The sequence below is a fragment of the Leptodactylus fuscus genome, chromosome 1 (assembly GCF_031893055.1).
Source record: "Leptodactylus fuscus isolate aLepFus1 chromosome 1, aLepFus1.hap2, whole genome shotgun sequence".
NCBI classification, from domain to species: Eukaryota; Metazoa; Chordata; class Amphibia; order Anura; family Leptodactylidae; genus Leptodactylus; species Leptodactylus fuscus.
In genome coordinates, this window is record NC_134265.1 from 86,762,451 (window position 1) to 86,788,663 (window position 26,213).

General features: G+C 40.6%; 1 protein-coding gene across 1 annotated transcript in view; it reads right to left on the reverse strand.

Annotated features, from left to right (window-relative positions):
* The window catches only part of SUSD2 (sushi domain containing 2), a 132,890-nt gene that overhangs the window by 19,012 nt on the left and 87,665 nt on the right, over window positions 1-26,213 (reverse strand). The window contains exon 26 of the mRNA XM_075273147.1: window positions 24,305-24,481. Coding sequence (XP_075129248.1) covers window positions 24,305-24,481 — 177 coding nt within the window. The remainder of the gene's footprint in view (window positions 1-24,304; window positions 24,482-26,213) is intronic.

Here is a 26,213-nt window from a genome sequence, read left to right on the forward strand (position 1 = left end):
CACAACCCTGTACGCACGAAGAGCAGTAACATCGTTGGTTTAGTTAATGTTCGTGCATCCATAGCCACATGTTCAGGGGTTAAAGCCAAAAGCAGTAGGAAACGCCGCTTTTCATTCAATGTGGGTCTTATATTGCATATTTAGGACACTCAACCATTTGCAAATACACAGTGCAATAACCTCAAAATCCTTTGAAAAGTTTAAATCAAGGGAAAAATATAGTAACAAGTGGATCTTAATGTTATTAATTTATTATTGTGTGCTGTGTATCTGGTAGAAGACCAACAAACTGGAGTGCCATAGTGACTCAATGGCTGCAGTGCTATGTCTTACTAGACAGTTTTCAGAACATTTTTATTTGGCCATATACCGTAATATGTGAGCATAGGTGGACATGTATGCGTTCTTTTCCTATAGTCATGACTGAGGTTCCCTAAATGAACATCCATTTTCTGGAAGACTCTCTGCTCCGTAGTGCAGCCATGAACTGTCTGGTTCAGATTTGTTGCTTATTGAACTGACACTAGTTTTGAGGCCTCTTCTCTGCCTGTGGACCTACTGTACATGATTTCTGTGACTCAGAGTCTAGACCTTCTCAGAAATGTCTCTATTGGTGTCTCTGTGGTTGCAGAGAGCTTCACTCCTAAAACTGGCTATACCACTATAGCCTGCACTATAACAGATCTGGAAATTCAGTCAAAATAAGAAGGACTCAATATTCAAATTCAAGGGACTGTCTCATGACATGAAGACTGAATTACCTTTCCCCACTCCGTATTCATAATCTTTAAGGTGATTTTCTAGTTATGTGTTCTAAAATGTAAGTCAGTATCCATAGTAGTTGCCTGCATGCGATTTATTCTGCTTGGCTGCTCTGTACATCCAGTAGGACACAGCTGTGATCTATAATCAGATTAGCTACAATGCATTTAGGGAGTCTGGGGTAGTCTAAGACACACCCCTGCCTTATCATTGGATTAGGCTGCTGCCACTGTAGCTTTGCCTCCTCTAAAGACAAGATATAGGTTCACCAGGAATGCTGGTGTGGAAGGCTGATATACAGCAAAGCAAGGGAAAAAATTATTTCATATCCTCAATGAAAAAAAAAAGCTGATTATTTGATAAATGTTACAAATAGACTAAAGGAAACAGCCCTCTACAGTCAGAATGGAGGGTCGCTTTAAAGAAGTTTTGCCATCTCAGACATTTATAGCACACTGTATACACTGGATACAGCTGAAACCTTTGTCAGTGCAGGGAGCCTTGGGCACCCTGTGGTGCCATACTTAGACCTCACCAGTCAATGTTATGATGCCAGGCCTTACCAGCAAAGAAATACTATCATGGCCTGCCAAAAAAAATGTAATTGTGCCATACACATAGTAACCTCACCATTGGCACACAGGTCCACCTACCAAAGTACAGCACACATAATATCCGTAACAATACCAAATACCATAATGCTGCACCAAATACCAGTGACCAGCTGGAAATACCTCACAAAAATGATATTGAGACTTTAAATATAGCACTAACACAGGAGCTGAGCAGGCACCATGGCCGCCGGGCATCTGTAATTTTGCACAGTGGAAATGAAGTGACAATGGCTAGAATCTGATTGGGAGTACCTAATCATTTATATGAAGGGCTCAATTACAATTGCATATTGTATTAGGATATAGTTTATGGGTGATACGACCCTAGGCATCACACATATGTATTCTCTCGATAGATAGATAGATAGATAGATAGATAGATAGATAGATAGATAGATAATTTCAGAGTATTCCTATGGTCCAGCAGATAACTGCGACCCCATGGAATTCTGGGGCAATAGTATAGAGCATGGATTTTTCCAATATAACCAAATGTGTGTGTGAATGAAAACAATATGGGCTAATTTTTGGTGGATTTAAATGTCTAACAACGTTGCAGAGCACTATATGGTTAAACTAGCAGATTGTGTCCACTGCCTATCATAGACATATATGTCACATTCATGTTAACATAACTTTACATTACAACAAAGGCAAACACAAACTATGTTTTAAACCCAATAAGACTAAGGCGACATGTTGCAGAAAAGCTCCTTTTTGTTGCAGATTTTTCTGTGGTTTGAAATGAGCAGAATGGTTTAAAGGTAGAAAGGAAGAAAGTTTAAGAGGTCCCTTTATATTTCCAGTGTCTTCTGTAGGCACTGCAGGGTTTGGAGAAAAAAAAAAAGCTGTTGTACTTCTGTAATGTGGTGCTTGAGCCTTAAATTCTGACTTGTGACAAACTTAGGCCCAGTTTACATCTGTATTTGTGTTACCCCGAGTGAACTGAAACCTAACCACGTAAAAAAGTGGTTACCAAAGGAGACCCACGAACCCCATAGACTATAATGGGGTCTGTGTGGTTTCCGCTCGGTTTCCGCATGAAAAATACAAAGAGAAAAGTGATGCCTGCAGGACTTTTATCTGTGCATATTTCATGTGGCCAGGGGAATGGAATGGCCCAAAACACAGATGTGAATCGGGCCTTATTCAACCTGAAACGAATCTTTGGACCGAATCTTTGGACCAAACGACTCGAAACAAAACAAATCTTTTGAAGTCCGCCCATCTCCAGTTAACATTACAGCATAGAGTAAAGCACCTGTCTCTCAAATGTTTTACCAGGTATAAACTTCCATTACATGTGAGTATTAAGATTTACTTGTCTTGAAATAATCCTGACTCTTGATCATCGCCTGCTATTTTAGCTTGCGCCCCCTAATCAGAGTTGGTGGGATTTGTATTTTTAGAGACATCTGTCTTCTCATGTTGTCCCAGTGGGATATCTCAGCAGTTTTATCTTGCAGAGGAATGCATTGTTAAATCTTGAATCCCACAGCTGTTCTCTTCAGAAACAACACAAGAAAATCTTAAATGTACCAAGCAAAACACAGATAGTAGACAGAGTCCTGTCAAGAAGAATATTCTTAAAATAAGCCAGATTCCTTTAGGCATCCTTAGAATATGCAAAAACCATTCTCTATGGGGGGAATTTACTAGATGTACTAGACTTAAGAGGCTTCTGGCACATCTTGGAAGGTTCTGTGCGACAGAATTAGGGACTGGCATAGATTTCAGCCATAACTCATGCCAGTTTTCTGGAGTGAGTTATAGAAATGTAATTCTTGATCATTCGGCCCACTTTTGGGAAATAGGGCATGCAAGGTGCAGAAACAACTGTGGCGCGTCGTTAGCACAAATCTGGCCATAAACTAAAGATGCATCAACTCTATACATGACTTTCAGTGTAGATATGTTAGTAAACTCCTTCCACTTAGTTCAGTAGTGCTAAAGTGGTGAGAATTTAAGGTGGTGAAAGCCACCCCTCTCCACACTTTGGCTTTGGGTGAGAAACTTCGTCCTTATACCAAACACTGGCCTACATATCTGCAATATATATTTCCCTGTTTGCCTATCCTTTAACTTGTGATATGTCTTGCATGTTCTACTGTGAATAAAATATGGTTATATGTGATTGAAATCAAGAATACATTACATTTTATACAACGTTCCAACTTTTTAGAAATGGGGATCGTAATCACAGAATGGTTGGTAACAGAAATATAACATGAAACTTGTTAGAACGTATTAGGGAATATAAGTAGAGCTGAGATTCATTTTGATCCAATTCATCCATCTCTTAGAACTGTATCCAATCCCTTTCAAGCTCTTTAACTTCACAACAGAACATAATGGGGCACATTTATCAATAGATAGACAGTATAGGCTTAAACTAGACAGTCTTAAACTCTGCTAGATTTATCAGTGTCTGATGCTGTTTGATAAATCTACTGTACTATTAAACTGGCTAATCTAACTTTACATTTCCTAATAGTAGGCTTAGTTTACACCAGAAAAATGTTCCAAAAACTGCGCATTTTTGCACCATAGAGTCACAAATTAAGATATTACGTCTTTTTATAAAGCCACGCCTTCTGCCATGCAAATTGTAAAATGGTCTAAAATACTACAAATTACGCAAGAATTCTGGTACATTTTTCTTGATAACTCTTTCTCATTATTCATGCTTTTTATCCTTGTTTGGCAAGTAACAACAGGTTTGGTGCTATTTTTGGAAAGAAATATAATATTCATTGTTATGTACAACTCAACCAAGAATGCAATGTGGATGCTGCTGTCAGGGGTTAATTCACTCCACTCACTCAATCTTGCACTCACTCTTCACTCAGGCTTTAAATGGAGGATAAATTTCACCCAGCGCCGCACCTCCCATGAGGCGACCTGAAGCGAGCGCTTCAGGCGGCGCTATGGCAGGACCCCAGGGAGGACGGCATTTTTGATTACCTAAGCCAGTCCAGGACAATCTGTCCTGGACTGGCTTAGCACGGAGCGGTGGATTGGGGAGGCCGCTGAAGCAGCGCTGCTCCGGCAGCCTCCCCTCACGCTCAGGCAGAGAGCAGGTCTTCTCCGTGCCTGCTCTCTGCCTGCGAACGGCGCTAAGCCCCGCCCCTTCACTAAGCCCCGCCCCACCACGCCCCCTCCTCCGTGGGGGGGCGGCTTTCTATCGTTCGCTTCGGGCGGCGAGAGGGGCAGGTTCACCCCTGATTGCACCCCATCATAGTCCATGCACCACAGATACATGGTGCCACCACTACTGACTTTTAATGGGCTCAGCAGAAATCCCACTCACATAGATGTACACGACTCGAATAGTCAGATGCAAACACACATTAAATAGGTAAAGGGTTCATAGAGCACACAAGAAACATCATTAAATTGAATCATTTAATACCCAAGAGTTAAGTGCTCTCTCTTCTCTCTCTCTCTAACAAATAAAAATAACATAACAAGCAAAACAGTTTGTAAAATAAAATGGAGAAAAGACAGAAACATGTGAATAAGAATCCTTTTGTTTCCATGGAGCTTGGAGGTTCTCCCATGGGCTGGGCACACCCAGTGTGTTGCAGGCTTTCAGGGTAGCAGCACATGCCCTTGTTTTACCTGTGAAACACGGTCTGTGTGTCTGGCAGATTTATGGTAAGTTCACACAGGTTTTTTTTGGTCAGGGTTTTGAGGCCGTATTCACCTCAAAACCCTGACCAAAAAGACGGCTCCCATTGAACTCAATAGCAGTCACTCAGGTCTTTTTTTCTGAGAGCCGTTTCTTCCAGCTTCTGGAAAAAAGAAGCAAGATGTTCATTCTTCAGGCCAAGTCACCTCGCGATTCGGCCTGATGACACTCCCTCCTCCAGACTAGGCCTATTCACAGTGGAGTGCGCGGCTGGATGCCAGTGCAGTGCACCGACATTGAGTTGCAGCTACCCGGTTTTTGGATTGGAACCTGAGGTGGCCTCCGCTTCAGTTTCCGATCCAAAAAACCCTGCGTGATCTTACCCTTACTGGCTTGAAGCTTGTACTGGGAGTGGGATTCCTAGCATCCTAGTTATCTAAGATGCTACGAGTCCCTACCTCACAGGGACATACAGTCCTGTACAGTAATTGATATGGGACAGTATGTCGCTGGGAAGCAGAGACTCCTAGCATCATAGATAACTACACTAAGAGTCCCGCTCCCAGCACGAAGTTCAAGCCGGTAAATCTGTCTGGCACACGGACTGTGTTTCATGGGTGAAACACGTTCGGATGCTTCTACCCTCAAAGTGTGACACAGTCTCATGGCAGCTACACTTTTTCTTTATGTGTGCTCCTGGCTCATTCAGATAAGCTACCTCTTTATGAGGTGGTGATAGAAATGCTTCTTCTTTGTCTGGGAAAACTGGGGAATGAGCTGCCCCATCTTCACATGGCATAGCTGAGAGTGCCTATAGATATCTTTGGTCAGTTTCCAGCCACATCTCCCACATCTTATGCCTCAATGATTCCTGAATGGGTTAGGGGCTTGCTAGAGCAATACCCCTGGCTATTCCAGCACATTACATATATAAACACATAACAATGTAATTCAACAATTAAACATACAAGTGGGATTCCTCCATTATATATATGTAAAAATACCTCGCCTTATTTGTTTAAGCAAGTATATCCACAAAGTGTAACAGTGCAATGTTTGGACAAATGCAGAAGAATTACAGCACTATGTATATGCAAATATCATGCAGAACAATATGCCAGCAGGTAGTGTTGCATTCTCTCTGCACTGGATTAAAATTTCAATTAAAATTTGAAAAAAAATTATCACTTGTACCTGTACTTGTACTGCAGTATATTGCCCGCTATTGCCGGTGGTGGCCCTGCTATGTGTAGACATTTGAATTTGAACGTACCTGCTCTGGTGCAAAATTTAAAATGGGCTAATCAGGGGCTAAGGAGAGCCATGGCCCCTATGAAATTCAATAGTGATTGGCCCATTTTAATTTTGCGCCAGAGCAGGTACATTGCCACTGAATTGAAATTGCCAACGTTATCCATGGTGGTCTCACTATGAATGAAGGCCCCACTGCCTTGAATTCTATTTGAATTCTATTCTATTGAATTCTATTGGTCCCACTATCATCTATTTGCAGCAGCCATTTTAGCTTATCTGATGTGAATCCCAAATTGTTCAGTTTTGCTAAGAACCAAACAATTTGGAATATTCGAATCTAATCCACTTCATTACAATCTGCTCATCTTCAATAGCTATGTCCCTCCTGCTGTCTGGTTTTCCCTGCCTAACACTACTTAGAAAGAGAATTTAGGGAGAGAGATAGGAGTCTATCAGTTTATCATTTGTGAATTTTATTTAAATGTAGCGTATCTCTTCTCCTCTTTATGAAATACACTAATCTGCACTAATATCCATATTCTCATTATTTTTCATTATCTCTCTTTATCTGATCTCTGACCTCCTATCTTTGCAATTTTTATCCCCACAAAATGCATTGTTGAGTAGATACTGAACGTTACAACCAGCAGACAAGAGAAAAGAAGTGGCAGTGGTAATGTGCAGTGTCTGTATATCCAGACAATAGAAATACTGCTGTACTGTTCATTGGCTGTAAATACAGGGCAATAGAAGCAGTACTGTGCAACATCTATATAAAGGCATACGATAATCATACTGTACACAATAAACAGAGCACACATACACAGCTCATATACATTTGCTGAGCACACAAATACTTTTACATAGGCGGTAGATGCTAGAATGGAGCGGGCAAAATAAGGTATTGCCAGGTATGCTGTGGATCCAGTGGCTCCAGGCATGTTAGCTGTCATAGGCTGGTGGGGGAAGCCTGCCAGACCACTCACCTAACACTCCCTGAGCCGAGGCAGCACCAACTACTGGCTCCATGACGCACCTTATTTAAACCAATCTATTCTTCTCTTCCTGACTTCTTCTTTTGGCTCAGGGATCCTTTAGTCATATTATATAATCAGATGACGTGCTCTTCAAAGTCCTAGCAGTCAAAGGAGACAGAAAACCATGGATGGGAAGCTTATGCACTCATGCTATAGATCACACTTCTGTACAGTTTTCCCCACATACACAGATATTCCCAGGGCTATGCAGGAGAGTCTAGGAGAAGACTGCAGTCCTGTGAAAGTGCTAGAGGATCACCTCACCTCATGGATGGTGCAACCCTGTATGGTTATAGCAGTTCCATTTACTTTGCCAGGTCTAATTTTATTGTGTCAATTGTTGAAATACAAAAAAAGTTTAGCTGCTTGGACTGTTTTCATATTTTCCATATGTGACACATCATAGTCTCTCATGTGGTTTAATTCCTTAAGAAAATTTGTCATTCTCAATGCTAAAACACTGTCTATTAAATCAGACCAGTTGCACATTTCACAAGGGTTTTTCTGAAGAGCATAATGTTACAGAGACAACAGTGTACTGCTTAACATTTGGGCGACATTTACTCCAATGACCTGATGCTTTAACATACATTATTGAATGTACCCTAAATTATTGCCATCCTTCTTCATAAAAATGACAATGCACTTGATTATTAATTATTACATTTCAATCAGTTATTGAAATTCCGACCGACCTTATATCATATGAAAGAAAATCTACGAAGACCTAAAACTATGGCTCCATGTCAACACTGGATCACTCTCAAGCTGTAGTAAAACTGCAAATTATTTTTATCCTCAGAAGACAAAAACAGGCCAAGATTTACTAATAGTTAAACTAGTATACCCAGAATCCCTAGCGGAGCAGGAATGACTTGTAAGTCTCCGTACTGCCTATGTAGGCACACACTCTCCCTAATGTGTATGATTATCCCCTGACCCTGGTCTATAGTCTCTCACTCTGCCAAATCAGTATCCCTATACTATGCTGAGGAGGCCCAATAGGCTGGAACAGTGCGGTCCATAGCTGGGAATCTGTTCCTTTTGGAATAGAAATACTAATTTGGCAATTAAATCCACATCATGATAGTGGACTTATTAACTGAGCCATGCATGATGTTAAGGAGGCTGCCCTCTAGAGGGCAGCATACAGAGGCACTGTTCTCCTAATTACATCCTGGAGAATAGATTTGCATATCTTTTACTAATAGTTAAACAGACAGTCTCAGGCTCTCTGAAAATATGCCATATTTATCACAGTGACTGATTGAAGATTTGCCAGATTTATCATCCACAGACTGTCTAGTTTGCAGTTAGACTTTAATAGGCTTACTTTGTGTCAAAATATTTTCGACACTATTTTGGCACATTTTTGAGATGTCGTGGCAAGTTAAACCATGCCCCCTTTTTCTGACAATCCACAGCTACATGTCAAGCATGTCAAATAATTCTAAGCCAAATGATATGGGAAAAAATGTGCTACATTGCGCCAAAGATGTGTTAGCTTTATCATAGTTTCTAGTCAGGTCATATCTAAAACAGTAAATCTGGGCCAAAGTCTGCAGTTCCTTAAAGACTAATAAAGAAGTAGTGCCTAATATACTGCATTGTGTGTGTGACTAGTAGTCATAGTGTCTACAACAGTCCTGTCACATACAACTAGAGGCATGCTGTGAATAAAGATGCTCCTATTGTATAATATGTGTATCTTTTATGAGAGCTCTCTGTGACCATATGCTCATGATAAGCACAAGGCTTGCCACTATGGCTAATAGAAACACACATATATACACATACAGAAGCAAGTTCTGAGTCATATGTCTGTACATAAGGAGTCATAGAGGCGTCTATAGGAAACAGAGGCACTGTCACTGATGTACATAGAGAAGGAAGGGGCTGGTTTGTCAACACAAAGGTTGATGGGCTTTCAGTTTCCAAAGAGAATGAGCAAAGTTTTAAAGATTATTGAGAAACAAACCTTTAAATTATAGCACGCTAACCAGAAATGAGTAATAAACTTGAGCGCTCAATTCAATACGTGCATTCACTTTGTCCACCTTGTACATGATTTTCTTACATTAGTCCTTCCTCGGCCCATTTCCCTTCACTCTGCTTCTATAAGAAATAGATTTTCTTGTACATCTCTATTCTTGTTTCCAGATGTTTCTCTCTAATTAACACAACAATTGTTCACAAATCCGTTTGTTAGTTAGGACAATGTAATGAAAACATGAATTATTTATTAGAACAATCCAGACGAAGGTTCTTGTAACTGAGAAAATATGATTCTGTAATGTCATAAACACTGAAAGCTTTCATCAGCCGTTTTGGTTATTATCTGTAGAGTAGCATTATATTATGTGCTTGTATGGGTAATGATATTGACCTAATCCGAGCAAGCAGTGGTGCATAATAAAACATATGGATCCAAGGAAAACAACCTTGCTTTACCCATTTACTAAAGTAAAGTTAATTAGAAATGTAGAACGCTTCCTCCTGTTTTATGCCAGTCTTGACAGTAGGCGAAATTTATCAAAACTATATATTCAGGTGAATGTTAGTCTCGCAGTAAAAAAATATAAAGGTATGATTCTTAAAGGGGTTCTCCACCTGAGTATACTTTTTAGAAAATTTGACAAAGAAAATAATCTAAGACACACATCCTTTTTTATCTTTAGGCTAATGCCCCACAGGCCAGAAACGCTGCGCTAAAGCGCTGCGGGAACAACCGCAACATGAACGCATCGCGGTTCTTCCCGCAGGGCTTTGAACAGAAAGTTCACTGAGTTTTTCTCCACGGACTTTCTGTTACAATTATATCTACAGGAAAGCCGCTGACGTTTCCATAGATATAATTGACATGCTGCGATTTTCAAAACTGCAACGGAAACTTGACTTGCTGCAATTTTTTTTTTCCGTGCAAAGTCAGCATGGGATTCGTATTTGCGAGTACTGTAAATGCCGCAATTTTTCCCACGGCGTTTCCGTCCCAGCTTTAGTGTTCTGTCTGCTCTTTTTTTCTAATACATAATTGAAAGCTCGAGCACGCATCTATTTTTGAATGTCCATTTTTCACCATGTGTCCGATTTTAATGTCCGAGTTTCATCTGTTTTTCATATATTTTTCACTGATTCCAAAAAAAAGAATGGACGCACTGATCCATTTAAATAACAGATGTGTGCATTGTCCCATAGACTTAAATGAGTCAATGTTCTGTCTATAAAAACAACGGATAGAACATTGAAGATATAAATGGATCCATGGATAAGCACTAAGGCGATATTCACATGACTGTAACTGTTTTTCAGCCATGAAAAACGGACAAGTCGATCCTTTTGTAATGGCCATTGTGCATCTGTTTTGCATTCATTCATTGGTCTTAATTTCACCAAACCCACTGATGGAAGTGAACTTAGCCTCTGTGCTAGCTGACATGAACTATATAAAGGCAGCCCTCCCCCCCCAAAAAAAAAAAAAATCTATCCATACAACAGGCATGTCAAACATGCGGCCCGAGGGCCGCATGCGGCCCTTTACAGGTATATCTGCGGCCGCAGATGTACAAAACTCATGATCAGCACTTGGAAAGTAAGCAGTGGATTGGGGCAGCCCTGCTGGATGCAGCGCTGCGACCAGCGGCCGCCCCTCACCCTTCGCAGAGAGCAGGTTTCCCTGCCTGCTCTCTGCCTGCTCCGCTCTGCCCCCTCCTCCCTCCTCTCCGCTCCCTCCACTCCGCCCCTCCTCCCCACACGCTGGGTGACGTGGCCACGTAATCAGGCCCGCACCCGACGTGTGCCTGCGTCCTACGCGGCGGTCTGCGCAGGCTGAAGAGCAGAAGCAGGTAAGCTTCTGCAGAAGAAATTGTGATTTTTCAAGTATTTAACCCCTATCCTACAGAGAGGGGATAAATACTAGATTTATGATGATGGGGGGTTGGAGTGCTGGATAAGGGTTGGGGTGCTGGGGGAGGGGGACTTTTTGATGTCTGTCTGGCCCTTCCTTGGGCTTGAGGACTGTTTTTTTTCCCACACACCTTGTAATTCTTTCACTTGGGGGTTAATTGGAGCATTACAGTCTGTAGTGCTCCTATTAACCCCCAAGTGCAAGAATTGCAAGTGGGTGGGAAAAAACAGTCCTCAGGCCCAAGGAAGGGCCAGACATCCAGAAGCCCCCTCCCCCAGCACTACCCCCCCCCCAGCACTCCAACACAATAATGGTGTCTGCCAACTTTAACTGAGGTGCCATTTTACCGGCAATCGCAGGCACCCGGAGCAAGATTTGGGGCCTGCGTGCATTTTTATGGCAGCTGGGAGCCTTGTGAGGCTCCAGCCTGTCATTCTATACTTTCTATTGTAGGCTACTCTAGCCTGCAATAGAAATGCCGGATTTTTGCGATTCATGGTATTAGTGATCAGTCCTCTAGGCCCTAGCCATTAGCTGCTGTGTGCGGCCCTCGCAACAACCTCTTGTTACTCATGTGGCCCTCGGGGTACCCTGAGTTTGACATGCCTGCCATACAATACATGACCTCTTTTTTAGCCTCCCACATGATATATAACCTCTTTTTTCTGCCCCCCCACCACCACCCACACAGTATTTTTTTTAGCCCATCACATAGTATGACTCCCCTTTTTTGTCTCCCACAATATTTTTACACTTTTCTTATGGTTCTCCACAGTATATGACCCCCTTTTTCCCCTCACAAAGTATATGACCCCTTTTTATGGCCCACCCATAGTGTATGACCTTTTTTTTTTTTTTTTAACCCCTCACCCCCTGTTTATGTTCGGCCGCTACCTTTTGTATTGCAATAGACAGCGGCTGAAACATTTTACTCACCTGTCCATGATCCTGTGCAGGCTACCCTCCACTCCACCTCTAGAGAATGCTAGTGTCCTGCTGCTCTTCAGTGATGTGATGCAAAAGCAGTACCACCTAGAGGCTGCAACGGAGGATGGCCTGGACAGGTGCATGGACAGGTCAGTCAAAATTATTGTTCGCTATCCATTGGAATAAAACAGTACATAAGCGCCGATTAAGAAAATGCTGCACCACACTTTATTCCATTAGGCGCCACCTAAGATAATCATTTCTGGTCACCTCATGGAAGAAGTGTCCCTGCCGACTTATCTGTTTTCAACAGCTGTCACTTGGAGAATCAGTTTTGCCTCCCCAGAGACCGAGATCAGATCCTGGATGATTTGTCCTATTGCTCTTTACCTACTCTCTCCATAAAAGTTCTCTTCCATGATATCAGCTTTCCCAAGTAGCAAAACCCAAGGCCCTGATGGCCAATACTATTTATACTACAAGAGTTACAGAGACACCCTCATCTCTCCCCTATGGTAACCTTGTTTAATAAATTTCTCCATGGAGAAGCTATCCTGGGATCCTATATTACAGTTGTTGGCAAACTGGGCAAATACCCCACAAAATGTTCTAGTTATTAACCCTGTGAGAAGGTGACAGGAGTGCTGGAGTCCAGATATATCAACCCCAAGTTTCTGACCTATGTGTAGTCCAGGGCGGATCTGGAGTAGGCCTCAGCCCAGGTGTAGATCCTTGGCTCATTACTGGGCCAGAAAAAGGCTGCAGCTCCTACATTCCAGTGCAGATCTAGGGAGTGAAAGGAGGTGTATGGGTCTGTCCTGTAACCATGAGTCCAGTGAGACACTATTGCGCTTGTTTTGTTTGTGTGGCTGGCAATAAGCCACACGTATAGTTAGGTTATCAGTTCTGTTTAGTTAGTTGCTCAGACGAGCAGGTTTTTAATTTTGTTTTTGCCTAAAGTTAAGGTTGTCTTTTGTTTTGCTCATTTTGGTGCCTGAAGTCAAGTTTTATTTATTTTCCTGTTTTTCTAAATAAACCAGTTTGCTGCATATTTTGTGTCCCTGTCATGACTGTTTGGGTCTGTACTAGAGATGAGCGAGTAAATTTGATCGAATACCTCCCCTGCATAGTTATTGTAAAAAAAAGCGCCAGGGAAGGTGGGAGGGGAATCGAATTTTTACCACATGGTATTCGACTGAGTACACCAATAACTATGCAGGGGAGGTATTCAATCGAATACTATTATTCAATCAAATACTATTCATTCATCTCTAGTCTGCACCACTGCTTCTACCAAGCTAACGTCCCCACAACTCATTTATTGATCTTAAGATTTTTAATAAATTGCTAGCTAACTGCTTGCGTGGTTGGCTGCCCCAGTTAGTGAATCAGGTTGATTCTGTCAGTTCCAGCCAAGCTGGAGATAACACCAGCATGGTCATCGACTGAATTTATGTTGCCAGTGGGGGGAAGTGGAGGGTCTAGTGCTACATTTAGATACATAAAAACCTTTGATAGTCACCATGACTTTCAGGGACCCTTTATGCAAGGCTAGAGTAGCCTCCACGTTTCCCCCTTAGACCTCACTGAGACTCCTGTATGCTCACTCCCCTTTTCTCACTGTTAAAAATGAAACTAGACGGGGATGCCCACTCTCTTGTATTGAACGAAAGGCACCCCATGTTTGGAATATCCAGATACCCAAAATCTGTTGGTACAAGAAAAATCATTTAAAATATCTATTTGCAGATGACATTATTCTCAATCTGACCAATCTGATGGTAGCCTAAATTACAAAATTACAAACCACACTTGATCGATACAGTTTTGTTTCAGGATGGAACACAGCTAAATCAGAAATGCTTCCACTTAATATTCCTCCTGACCACCTTGCCTTCTTTAAATCCTCCTTCTCCTATACCTGAAAAGACCACTCAATTAAATATCTGAGTATTTCTATCATTCCTTCTTACTCCACACTTTGCCCCGGCTGCTTTAGAAAACTCACAAACTGTTAGATAATCCTTGAGACTTTCTCTCCAGGTAGAATTATGGTCATAAAAATGACCATTTTCCCAAAATACTTTTACCTATTTCAGTTTGTCCTGGTTTGAGTCCCTATCATAGTAGAAGTTTCACTTGGGCAAACAAGCGGTACAGGATTAATTTGAGCACACTTTTCATGATCCGGGGAGTAAGGCCAGGTTCACATTTGTGCATGGGTTTCCGTTATACACATAAAAAAAGTGGATACCTTAGGAAACACGCAGAACCCATAAACTATAATAGGGTCCATGCGGTTCCCGCTTGGTTTTCGCACAAAAAATGCAGAGACAAAAATGCTGCTTGCAGGACTTTTCTCTCTGCATATTTCATGCGGAGAGGGGAATGGAATCCCCAAACGAGGATGTGATCCAGGCCTAAGGATGTGAGTAAGGGTTTGTACCATACACAACACAGGCCCAGAAGTAGTTAATTCTGTTCCCTGTGTAGTGACCAAGTGTCGCTACTTCAGCTCAGCTCCATATTCTTGAACCGCCCCATTCATAATAATATAATAATAATAAATTTTATTTATATAGCGCCAACATATTCCGCAGCGCTGTACAATTTGTAGGGTTCAAATACAGACAGAAATATACATTACAAAGAAAGTCATTTCACACAATGGGACTGAGGGCCCTGCTCGCAAGAGCTTACAATCTATGAGGTAGAGGGGGTTACACAAGAGGTAGCAGGGGCGGTATTGCTTATGCAGAGGTCAGACACTTTTGTAATAGAGGTGACTGTCATTACATAAACATAAGACTTTATGAGCCGTCGACAGTCGTGTCCTTTAACATGTGGATGGAGCTTGGACCTATAAAGTTAGCATTCAAGTAAATGTATAGAGTCATTGTATAATCTTGTGTGTCTATTTGTCGTTTGGGGTCAATATCAATCAATATCCCTAAATATTTGTCATTGGATTTCTCTTTTATCATATTTCTTAATTTTCAAGATTTTACCTCTAGTGTTGTAATCTCACCCTAAACTTCAAGTGCCTTCTAGTACCAATGAGTGTGATCTGGTCATCTTGAGTTACCGAAGTTCTTGAGCTCCAGTTCTCTCTAAATAAGAGTCCGCCACTAGACAATAATGAATAGAGACAGCTTTCTATGCGCTAATTAATAATGGAAAATATTGACACTCATGGCTGTGTTGGTTGTAACCTGCACCTATGTTCTACAAGAGGGACAGTGCTGCGCTTGTATCCAGTGTTTATACACGAAAGCAGCTGCAGCTGTCTATTAAACAGCGCTATTATTTCTTGCATACAAATGTGACGGATGTTTCCAGTGCTGTACTAATGAGGTGTAATGTGTGCATCAGTAACATAACTGGAGGACTTGTCACACACTCTTCCAGTTGTCCTGGCTGCATGGCAATGCCACTCAGCAGATTCATTTGGACAATAGTGGCATTTAGATGGCTTATTTTACCCTATTAAAACCACCATAGAAAAGGTCAAGTTAACACTTTGTCTTCTCTAATAGTCTTAATGAAATGCACTACTTTCTCTCCTTTAAATACAGATTGTTTTTCATGTTTTACAAGTGGTTTTGCATTTCTTACCAATATTTTTTAGAATGAGCTGTAAAAACGTTGCAAAATGCATCCCAAAAATAACATATAGCACGAAAACAGTACTAGCTTCAGAATGGACAACCTTGCAGGAAACCTATATGATTTTTTTTTAGGGAAAATGTTTTAAAGACTCCATTTTCAATTAATTCAAAACTTTTTTAAACCATTTTTATCCTTGTTACATAAGTCTATTGCCAAATAGCTGCTATTTTGACACTTCATCAAAAAGGATTGCAGTTAAACTACTTGGGACACACTTATATGTTATGTTACTAACCCTGTCCAACACAACTGTATGCATTAGAGGAGCTCAAGAAATATTGCTAACTTAGCAAAGGTTAGCCCCTCTGTAGCATCATATCTACCGTAGTAGTAGTAGAATAAAATGGTGTCTATTATAGCAAATCATCATATACTGTCAAATCACGAAGGCATAGAACATTTCCAATTCTCAATATTGCCAGTATCTTATATATGGTATAGAGAAGGGTACTCACATGGTGGACCATGGTCTGGCGACCAGCTTTCTAGATCCCTGCCTCATTGCTGTGCATTATGACAGTCGACGAGAGATAGTAAGAGCTAAGGGGGGCTCATTTTGTGTGAGGGCACTAAAGTGGCATTATTTTATGTGGGAGCACTAATGGTGTGTTATGCTGTGCAGGTCATACTAAAGGGAATTACACTGTGCGGGTCATACTAAAGGGCATTACCCTGTGCGGGTCATACTATACGGCATTACCCTATGTAGTAGGGCATTGTACTATGTGGCGGTCATGAAGGCAGCAATAAACGGTGTAGGGAGAACTAAGGGGGAATTATACTACATGGGGACACCAATTGAGCATTATAGCATGTGAAAGCACTACAGAGGGCACTATACTTTGTGGGGGCACAAAGGAGACATTATATTGTTTGGTGAACTAATGTGACTTCATCACTGGATGTTACACAGAGGAGGGTATTATTATTGTATAGAAGCACATGCTAACAGTCCAAATTTTTCTGGGGTAATCTAGGGAAAAAAAGGGGTTTATGTAAAAACTACTCCAACATTCATGTATTTTAGGGGTATTTTGGTGCATTGCTTCAGGTCAGGTCTTGAATGTCCAGAATTTGGTCAATGAAATATAAGTATGATAAAGAAGGGAATGAAGTGGGACCAGGAAGAAGAAGGAGGGCAATGCTGAACAATAGGAATGAGAGTGGACACCATGCAAGGGACCTGGAGTGAGAGGTAGAACAATGCTAGCATGCAAGGGATCAAAAACGTTAGAGAGAGAAATGATGAAAACTGAAAATAAGAAGAAGCCGTGATGGGGTCCAGGAATAAAAACGGAAACCATGGTGGGCACTAGAAACCAGTAGTAAGACAGGATGCACTTCTAGAACTAGCAATGAGTGGGAGCACCGTGCTATGGACAAAGAAGGAGAACCTTGTTAAGACCAAAATTTAGAGCGGTGCTATGCTGGGGTCAAGAATGATTGGGCCATCTTGAAATGGAAAATGAAGGTATACGCATGGGGACTAAGAAAGAGTCACCTATGATTGTGTGTGTGAGCTGTGATGTATTACCTGCAGTAACAACTCTTTATATACTTTCTGTGCAAACTAGGGTGGTTGATTCAAAGGTTTCATTGTGTGTATATATATATATATATATATATATATATATATATATATATATATATATATACTGTCCTATGAAAAAGTTTGGGCACCCCTATTAATCTTAATCATTTTTAGTTCTAAATATTTTGGTGTTTGCAGCAGCCATTTCAGTTTGATATATCTAATAACTGATGGACACAGTAATATTTCAGGATTGAAATGAGGTTTATTGTACTAACAGAAAATGTGCAATATGCATCAAACCAAAATTTGACTGGTGCAAAAGTATGGGCACCTCAACAGAAAAGTGACATTAATATTTAGTAGATCCTCCTTTTGCAAAGATAACAGCCTCTAGTCGCTTCCTGTAGCTCTTAATCAGTTCCTGGATCCTGGATGAAGGTATTTTGGACCATTCCTCTTTACAAAACAATTCAAGTTCAGTTAAGTTTGATGGTCGCTGAGCATGGACAGCCCGCTTCAAATCATCCCACAGATGTTCAATGATATTCAGGTCTGGGGACTGGGATGGCCATTCCAGAACATTGTAATTGTTCCTCTGCATGAATGCAGAGTCGATTTGGAGCGGTGTTTTGGATCATTGTCTTGCTGAAATATCCATCCCCGGCGTAACTTCAACTTCGTCACTGATTCTTGAACATTATTCTCAAGAATCTGCTGATACTGAGTGGAATCCATGCGACCCTCAACTTTAACAAGATTCCTGGTGCCGGCATTGGCCACACAGCCCCAAAGCATGATGGAACCTCCACCAAATTTTACAGTGGGTAACAAGTGTTTTTCGTGTAATGCTGTTTTTTTTTGGATGCCATGCATAACGCCTTTTTGTATGACCAAAAAACTCAATCTTTGTTTCATCAGTCCACAGGACCTTCTTCCAAAATGAAGCTGGCTTGTCAAAATGTGCATTTGCATACCTCAGGTGACTCTGTTTGTGGTGTGCTTGCAGAAACAGCTTCTTTCTCATCACTCTCTAATACAGCTTCTATTTGTGCAAAGTGCGCTCTATTGTTGACCGATGCACAGTGACACCATCTGCAGCAAGATGATGCTGCAGCTCTTTGGAGGTGGTCTGTGGATTGTCCTTGACTGTTCTCACCATTCTTCTTCCCTGCCTTTCTGATATTTTTCTTGGCCTGCCACTTCTGGGCTTAACAAGAACTGTCCCTGTGGTCTTCCATTTCCTTACTATGTTCCTCACAGTGGAAACTGACAGATTAAATCTCTGAGACAACTTTTTGTATCCTTCCCCTGAACAACTATGTTGAACAATCTTTGTTTTCAGATCATTTGAGAGTTGTTTTGAGTAGCCCATGATGCCACTCTTCAGAGGAGATTCAAATAAGAGAACAACTTGCAATTGGCCACCTTAAATATCTTTTCTCATGATTGGATACTCCTGGTTATGAAGTTCAAAGCTCAGTGAGCTTACAAAACCAATTTTGTGCTTCAGTAAGTCAGTAAAAAGTAGTTAGGAGTATTCAAATCAATAAAATGATAAGGGTGCCCATACTTTTGCACTGGTCAAATTTTGGTTTAATGCATATTGCACATTTTCTGTTAGTACAATAAACCTCATTTCAATCCTGAAATATTACTGTGTCCATCAGTTATTAGATATATCAAACTGAAATGGCTGCTGCAAACACCAAAATATTTAGAACTAAAAATGATTAAGATTAATAGGGATGCCCAAACTTTTTCATAGGACTGTATATATATATGTTCTACAATGTATTAAATTGTACAGTTTTTACAAAGTTTACTACTTCAGTGTTTTTAGATGTTTAAATCATACATTTCTGTGGTATTCTACAGTAAAGTGCAGTAAAAGAGCAATATGTGCTGTGTTGTCCCTTATTTTTCAAGACTTCTGAGGAAACTCATCACATCTTAATCCCCTTACTTACTTGTGGTCAATCTTCAAATGTTGGTGTACAAACAAAAACATAGAAATTGTGACAAATTCCAATCATTGGTTAGGCAAGAATGGGTTACCATCAGTCAGTATTTAAATATTGGGTGATATTTATGAAGCCTGGCATTATTAACAGCCATTCTTCATAGCCCCAGAGACGATGGAGGAGGCACATGCGTCCTCATAAATGACAAATCCCTCCGCTGGGTCGTGTGTTCATAACTAGTGCGCCAGATTTCTGAAATACAGTAATTGATGACAAACACCAATTTGCAAAAAAAAAATATTGAGTTTTTATGCCTTGTATGCAGGAAACCTGATGTACTAGACATAATAAGACTTATCCACTGAGTCTTTCCGTACACTTGATGCATTTGCCAATAAAAGTTTATAAACTTGCTTAGTCAGATGTTTTTATGGTATACAGACCAACAATTCTAAGATACCTAAAAATACTGAAGTTGAAACCTTTGAGAAACCAAAATTTGTGTCACTTTCAAAACTTATGTCCACAACTACATTATTTGCATGCAATTCTTACTGTATTGGAGAACATGTATTCAGAAACATGAAAAATGTATTTACGGGAACAGACAAGCATTACGACATTAGGGCACACATTACGACAGTCCTGTTGATTTAATTTTGTGAAGGAGGGCAGCTATGCCACGTCTGAATTCCCTAAGATTAGCCCTGGTTTATTATTCAGAAATGCCTATTTACTGGCATAATATTCTGTAATAAGGGAGGGGTATCGCTTTAAGTTGTTCTGCCTTTGTATCTTTCCTTTCGGATTCTACTGTACATATAGTTTCCAACATTCCTCTACTTAATTTAGTTCCAATATTATGGTACTCTGGGGAACCTGGGAGTATCTAGGGGTTCTACATGAATATGCAGCTGTCAGGCAGGTGGCTTAGCAATCTAGAACATAGACACCACAATAAAAATTTTTAGCTGTAGCAATTAAAATATCTGAAATTTTAACATGGACATGGTCTAAATCATAAAAATTTTGAATGTAGCTGGTAAGATGGATTTGCATGGTAACCCATTACTTTAAATTTTTAAAGAGTTACTAGTATGAAATAACACATTCTTTTTGCTAAGATATATTTGCACATATTTGAGGCTGATAATATATGTTTAAAGTCTGCCGCTATATAGTCACACAATACAATGGCACAATGTTTGGAGCTTGGTTTGGGATATGTGAATGATGATCCTTTTGTCTCACTCTAGAGAAGCTGGATCACATCTACACTATCTGTATTCCACTGTGTTAACATGTTGTGCGACAAAGTGTCAGTCAGTCCTACATATACTACTATATATTAATACCTGAAATATTACAGTTCTGTACTGTCTTGTAATTTGGATCCTTGGTATGCCTCCAATTTTATGAGATACCTATATACTTATACTATTTTATACAGCTTTTTTCTTCTGGATGCATTGGTTTTAGCACCAATATATAATATAGTACCAATATAATACACTGCCATATGGTAGCACCATGTAGCATTCTTAAGGCTCCATAGAACAGAACTGTAGGAACTCGATTTCTGGCATAGATTGGTGTAAATGTGGTACATCTTTAGTGCATGGCCCTTCCTTGCACCAAAGATAGGCCGCATCTACACCCATCTACACTACATTGTTATTTCTGCACCTTGCGTGATCTATTTACTATAACGCACACCAGAAAGCTTGCCTGAAGTCTATGGCAGATCCTAACTAATGTACATTTTAATTCTGCATACACCTGAAATATTAAGAAGTCAGAGCCAGCTGGGGACTGGTGAATTGGTATAAAGGACATCAGTCTTATAAGTTCTCCAAACTTGTGCATATTTATCATGCCTTGTACACCAGTCAATTGTGATTATTTTCTCTTATGTAGCGCTCGCCACTTTCCTGAAAGGGAGCACTGTGAGGTCCATGGCATGGGCAGGACCACTGGAACCGTCTCATTTATTAACACTTATTATGCTAGAAAACTGGCCTAAATGATGCCTGAATTCTATACCAATTATAAGCTGGCGTAGATTTCATTGCATGCGCCTCCTAATAAGTCAGGCATACCCCTGCCAGCACAGGAGTTATTACGACATCTACATAAATCTTCCCCTATATGCCTTTACAGTGTTTGGGCACTCAGTGCTGCTATGTAAAAGAAGATTTACTTGTGGTGAGTACAGGGGTATTCGTGCACATGAGGCTATAAAATCTGTGTATATAATCTGCACACCTCAGTTATATATGGTGCATATATCACATACTCTGCAATTATGTTATCACACCTTTAACTGTCTACAATTTAGCAGGTCTCTCTCCCCTCTAAATAGAAGACACCAAAATTCAGTGCCACGCGACAAGTTTGGAACGTACAGGGTTGGCCAGCTCCTGAAAAATGAAGGCTTAGTCCCATGTGTGGAAGCATGGATGAGTGACATAGAGCAGCCTTTAATGTAAAGCCAAGCCTGGCTTATCTCTAAACCCTCTGCTTGAGCGGAGGGGACAGCTGCAGGCTTCTTGTGGGGACAGACACCACTAAATGTTGTGCTTAAAGCAGTCCAGAGACAAAGATTCGTCATTTACTTTGATTAATGTTTCTCTTATTATATGTAATATGCTGCATATTTCCAGAAGTATTAGATTCACTGTAGAACACCTGTTCTTATATTTTAACAGTGCTCATTATTATATCCAGCTCATTTCTAGAAATGTAAAATAATTGGTCCTGTAGAACATGATCTTCTGGGAAAATACAAGGTGAATGTCATCTGGTTGTTCTGGACAAATAGAATAATAATGATCATAATGTCCCTGTCATAGTGTTTGTTTCTTCTCCAGGAGCTGAAGTAAGTGAATACGAAGAGCAAAATTTTTGTTTGTTTTGTACAAGTCTCCATCTTAGTTTATTCTATTGCCACACAAACCTCATGTAAGATATCAAAGAGGCACATCATTTTTAGTAAATATGCACTTGTATTGAAATAATGCCATGATGTACTTACTTTTTAGCTTAAAGGGGATTCATTAGGATAGGTCATCAATATTATATTGGTAGGGATCTCACAATTGGACAGTCACTCCGACCTATCAGCTGTTCTCAGCAGCTACTAGTGCCAGAACCAGGGGCGTAACTACCAGGGTAGCAGCGTTAGTGGCTGCCAAAAGGCCCGGGACATTAGGGGGCTCAGTGGGCCCCTGATGTATTTTTTTTTTAATAAGACATTACCTGCTGGAGTAACTCCAGCACTTAAAGGGCCCTATTTACTTACTGATCCTCGCTTGTGCTCAGAAGAAGGGATCGGTAAGTTAGGCCGCAGGCCCGCACAGCCCACAAGCATTGATATCATTATATTTGGGGGGTCTCCCCCACAAATAATGATTAGAGGGCTAGAAGAGATGAGGGAACAAAAAAAACTGTTACTTACCTCTTCTGCGCTTTGGAAGGCTTCGGGACTATTTGGTGATGTCCCAGACGTCACATGGGCCAGGCCTACATCATTATGCGTTCCAATGCAACCCCAGCTCATTGAATATGGTAAATATCAGCGGGGAGAGTGCAGGAGCTCAGGAGAGGTAAGTAACAGTATTTATATTTGTATCCTCTCCTGGATCTCCAATTATTATACTCTGGGCTCTGAAAAGACCCCAGAGTATAATTGTTCAAGGGTGGTCCACAATGGGGTATAATACTGTGTGCAAGGGCCACTATGGGGCATAATACTGTATGCAGGGGCCACTATAGGGTCATAATAGAGTGCGCAGGAGCCACTATGGAGCATAATACAGTGCACAGGGACTATTATGGGGAATAATACAGTACACAGGGACCACTATGTGGCATAATACTGTATGCAGGGTATACTGTACCAAGTATAACTGTTAGACAATGTATGGTGCTTTGCTTGGTAAGCAGTGAAGAAGCAGTACTTGTTTGTTGACTGCTACAGCCTCTTAAAATACCTGAACAGTTGGGGTGACAGGTGTAAAACCCCCTCCAATCTTATATCGTTGACCTATCCATTAAAATAGTCAGCAATATCAGAGTCCCAGTAAACCCCTTGAATATATTTGTCATTTTTTTAGAACTTGATTTCTTTTTTTGATTTCTTCTACAATAAATATTTCTCATGGGCAAAAATAGTTTTAAAATAAATTTTAAAAGCAACTAAAACAACCCTAGATGTAAAATGTATTGTGTGTCATCTCCTTTATTTTCAGGTTTTCTACTCCAGTTCTCAGGATACTTTGAAAATACCATTTTGTTACTTGAAACCACTGTCCATAAAACTTCTGCACCAAAAGTAAACAGGGAATCCGAGCATCCATATATATAAAGCACCCCTCAATCTGTAGTGGTAAATTCTGCAAGAATGAACCCTGTCCACAAAATGAGTTAAGTCAGGAAATTTGGCTTTGTACGTACTTTTAGCTAAACGGCATAAACCGTACTGCACACCTACACAGAAGTATATTGAAGACATCCAGAGAAAAATATTGACTGAATTCAATGTAGAAACCAAAGATACTTCTTGTCACTTCATCCAGTTCTCTCCACGCACCATGTTGCAGAATCCTCAGAATTCAATACTTTATACCAAATAGTCTCTTTATGTCACTATTTTGTGACTTCGGGGCTGTAAAATAGAATCTTGGGTGGTCAATTATCATAATAATCTGTTCTCCCTTCACCATTAACACCAGGGACCATGCAGTTATGCATTAGTTCCAATTGTGTCAATATTGCTTGACCAAAGGCAAGAATATTGCATGAGAGTAGGCCATAGAGAGAGTAGACCCAAGTTCCAGTACCTAGACACAACCAGTTTGTGGGAAACAGGTGAGCACAGTAAGTTCCATAAAATGCAAACCAAGACAGGACAGGTTCCTCAAAGTTACCAAACCTAGAAACCGACCATCAGAACCACCGACAGAGATTCCGAAATATCTTTAAAATAAAGACAAACAAAAAGTTGGCCTACCTGACACACATTGACTTGTTTGGCCACTCCAAGTACCATCACCTTGGCATTTACGTGATTGTGATCCCACTAGCATATAGCCTTTATTACAGGTAAATGTCACCTCAGAGTTGTTCAGGTAGCTAGTTCCTTCCTTCTTCCCATTCTTTGGAGGCTCTAACCAGCCACAAGAGACCACTGGCGTAAATGGAAAATAATGTTACAAAACTATAACATAAAGCAAGGACACACACAACACTGTAGCAGGTAGACAACCAATGTGACTCCACGACCTGCCACCATACACTGGTCAGTAGTTGGCTTCATATGGATTAAATTAGATAAGCAACTACAAATAGTTTACATAAAACAGATAGCACTTTGCCACATACAGTCCTATGAAAAAGTTTGGGCACCCCTATTAATCTTAATCATTTTTAGTTCTAAATATTTTGGTATTTGCAACAGCCATTTCAGTTTGATATATCTAATAACTGATGGACACAGTAATATTTCAGGATTGAAATGAGGTTTATTGTACTAACAGAAAATGTGCAATATGCATTAAACCAAAATTTGACCGGTGCAAAAGTATGGGCACCTCAACAGAAAAGTGACATTAATATTTAGTAGATCCTCCTTTTGCAAAGATAACAGCCTCTAGTCGCTTCCTGTAGCTTTTAATCAGTTCCTGGATCCTGGATAAAGGTATTTTGGACAAACAATTCAAGTTCAGTTAAGTTAGATGGTCGCCGAGCATGGACAGCCCGCTTCAAATCATCCCACAGATGTTCAATGATATTCAGGTCTGGGGACTGGGATGGCCATTCCAGAACATTGTAATTGTTCCTCTGCATGAATGCCTGAGGATTTGGAGCGGTGTTTTGGATCATTGTCTTGCTGAAATATCCATCCCCGGCGTAACTTCAACTTCGTCACTGATTCTTGAACATTATTCTCAAGAATCTGCTGATACTGAGTGGAATCCATGCGACTCTCAACTTTAACAAGATTCCCGATGCCGGCATTGGCCACACAGCCCCAAAGCATGATGGAACCTCCACCAAATTTTACAGTGGGTAGCATGTGTTTTTCTTGGAATGCTGTTTCTTTTTGGACGCCATGCATAACGCCTTTTTTTATAACCAAACAACTCAATTTTTGTTTCCAAAATGAAGCTGCCTTGTCCAAATGTGCTTTTTCATACCTCAGGCAACTCTATTTGTGGCGTACGTGCAGAAACGGCTTCTTTCTCATCACTCTCCCATACAGCTTCTATATGTGCAAAGTGCGCTGTATAGTTGACCGATGCACAGTGACACCATCTGCAGCAAGATGATGCTGCAGCTCTTTGGAGGTGGTCTGTGGATTGTCCTTGACTGTTCTCACCATTCTTCTTCTCTGCCTTTCTGATATTTTTCTTGGCCTGCCACTTCTGGGCTTAACAAGAACTGTCCCTGTGGTCTTCCATTTCCTTACTATGTTCCTCACAGTGGAAACTGACAGGTTAAATCTCTGAGACAACGTTTTGTATCCTTCCCCTGAACAACTATGTTGAACAATCTTTGTTTTCAGATCATTTGAGAGCGGGCTGTCCATGTTCGGCGACCATCAAACTTAACTGAACTTGAATTGTTTTGTAGAAAGAAATGGTCCAAAATACCTTCATCCAGGATCCAGGAACTGATTAAAAGCTACAGGAAGCGACTAGAGGCTGTTATCTTTGCAAAAGGAGGATGTACTAAATATTAATGTCACTTTTCTGTTGAGGTGCCCATATTTTTGCACCGGTCAAATTTTGGTTTAATGCATATTGCGCATTTTCTGTTAGTACAATAAACCTCATTTCAATCCTGAAATATTACTGTGTCCATCAGTTATTAGATATATCAAACTGAAATGGCTGTTACAAACACCAAAATATTTAGAA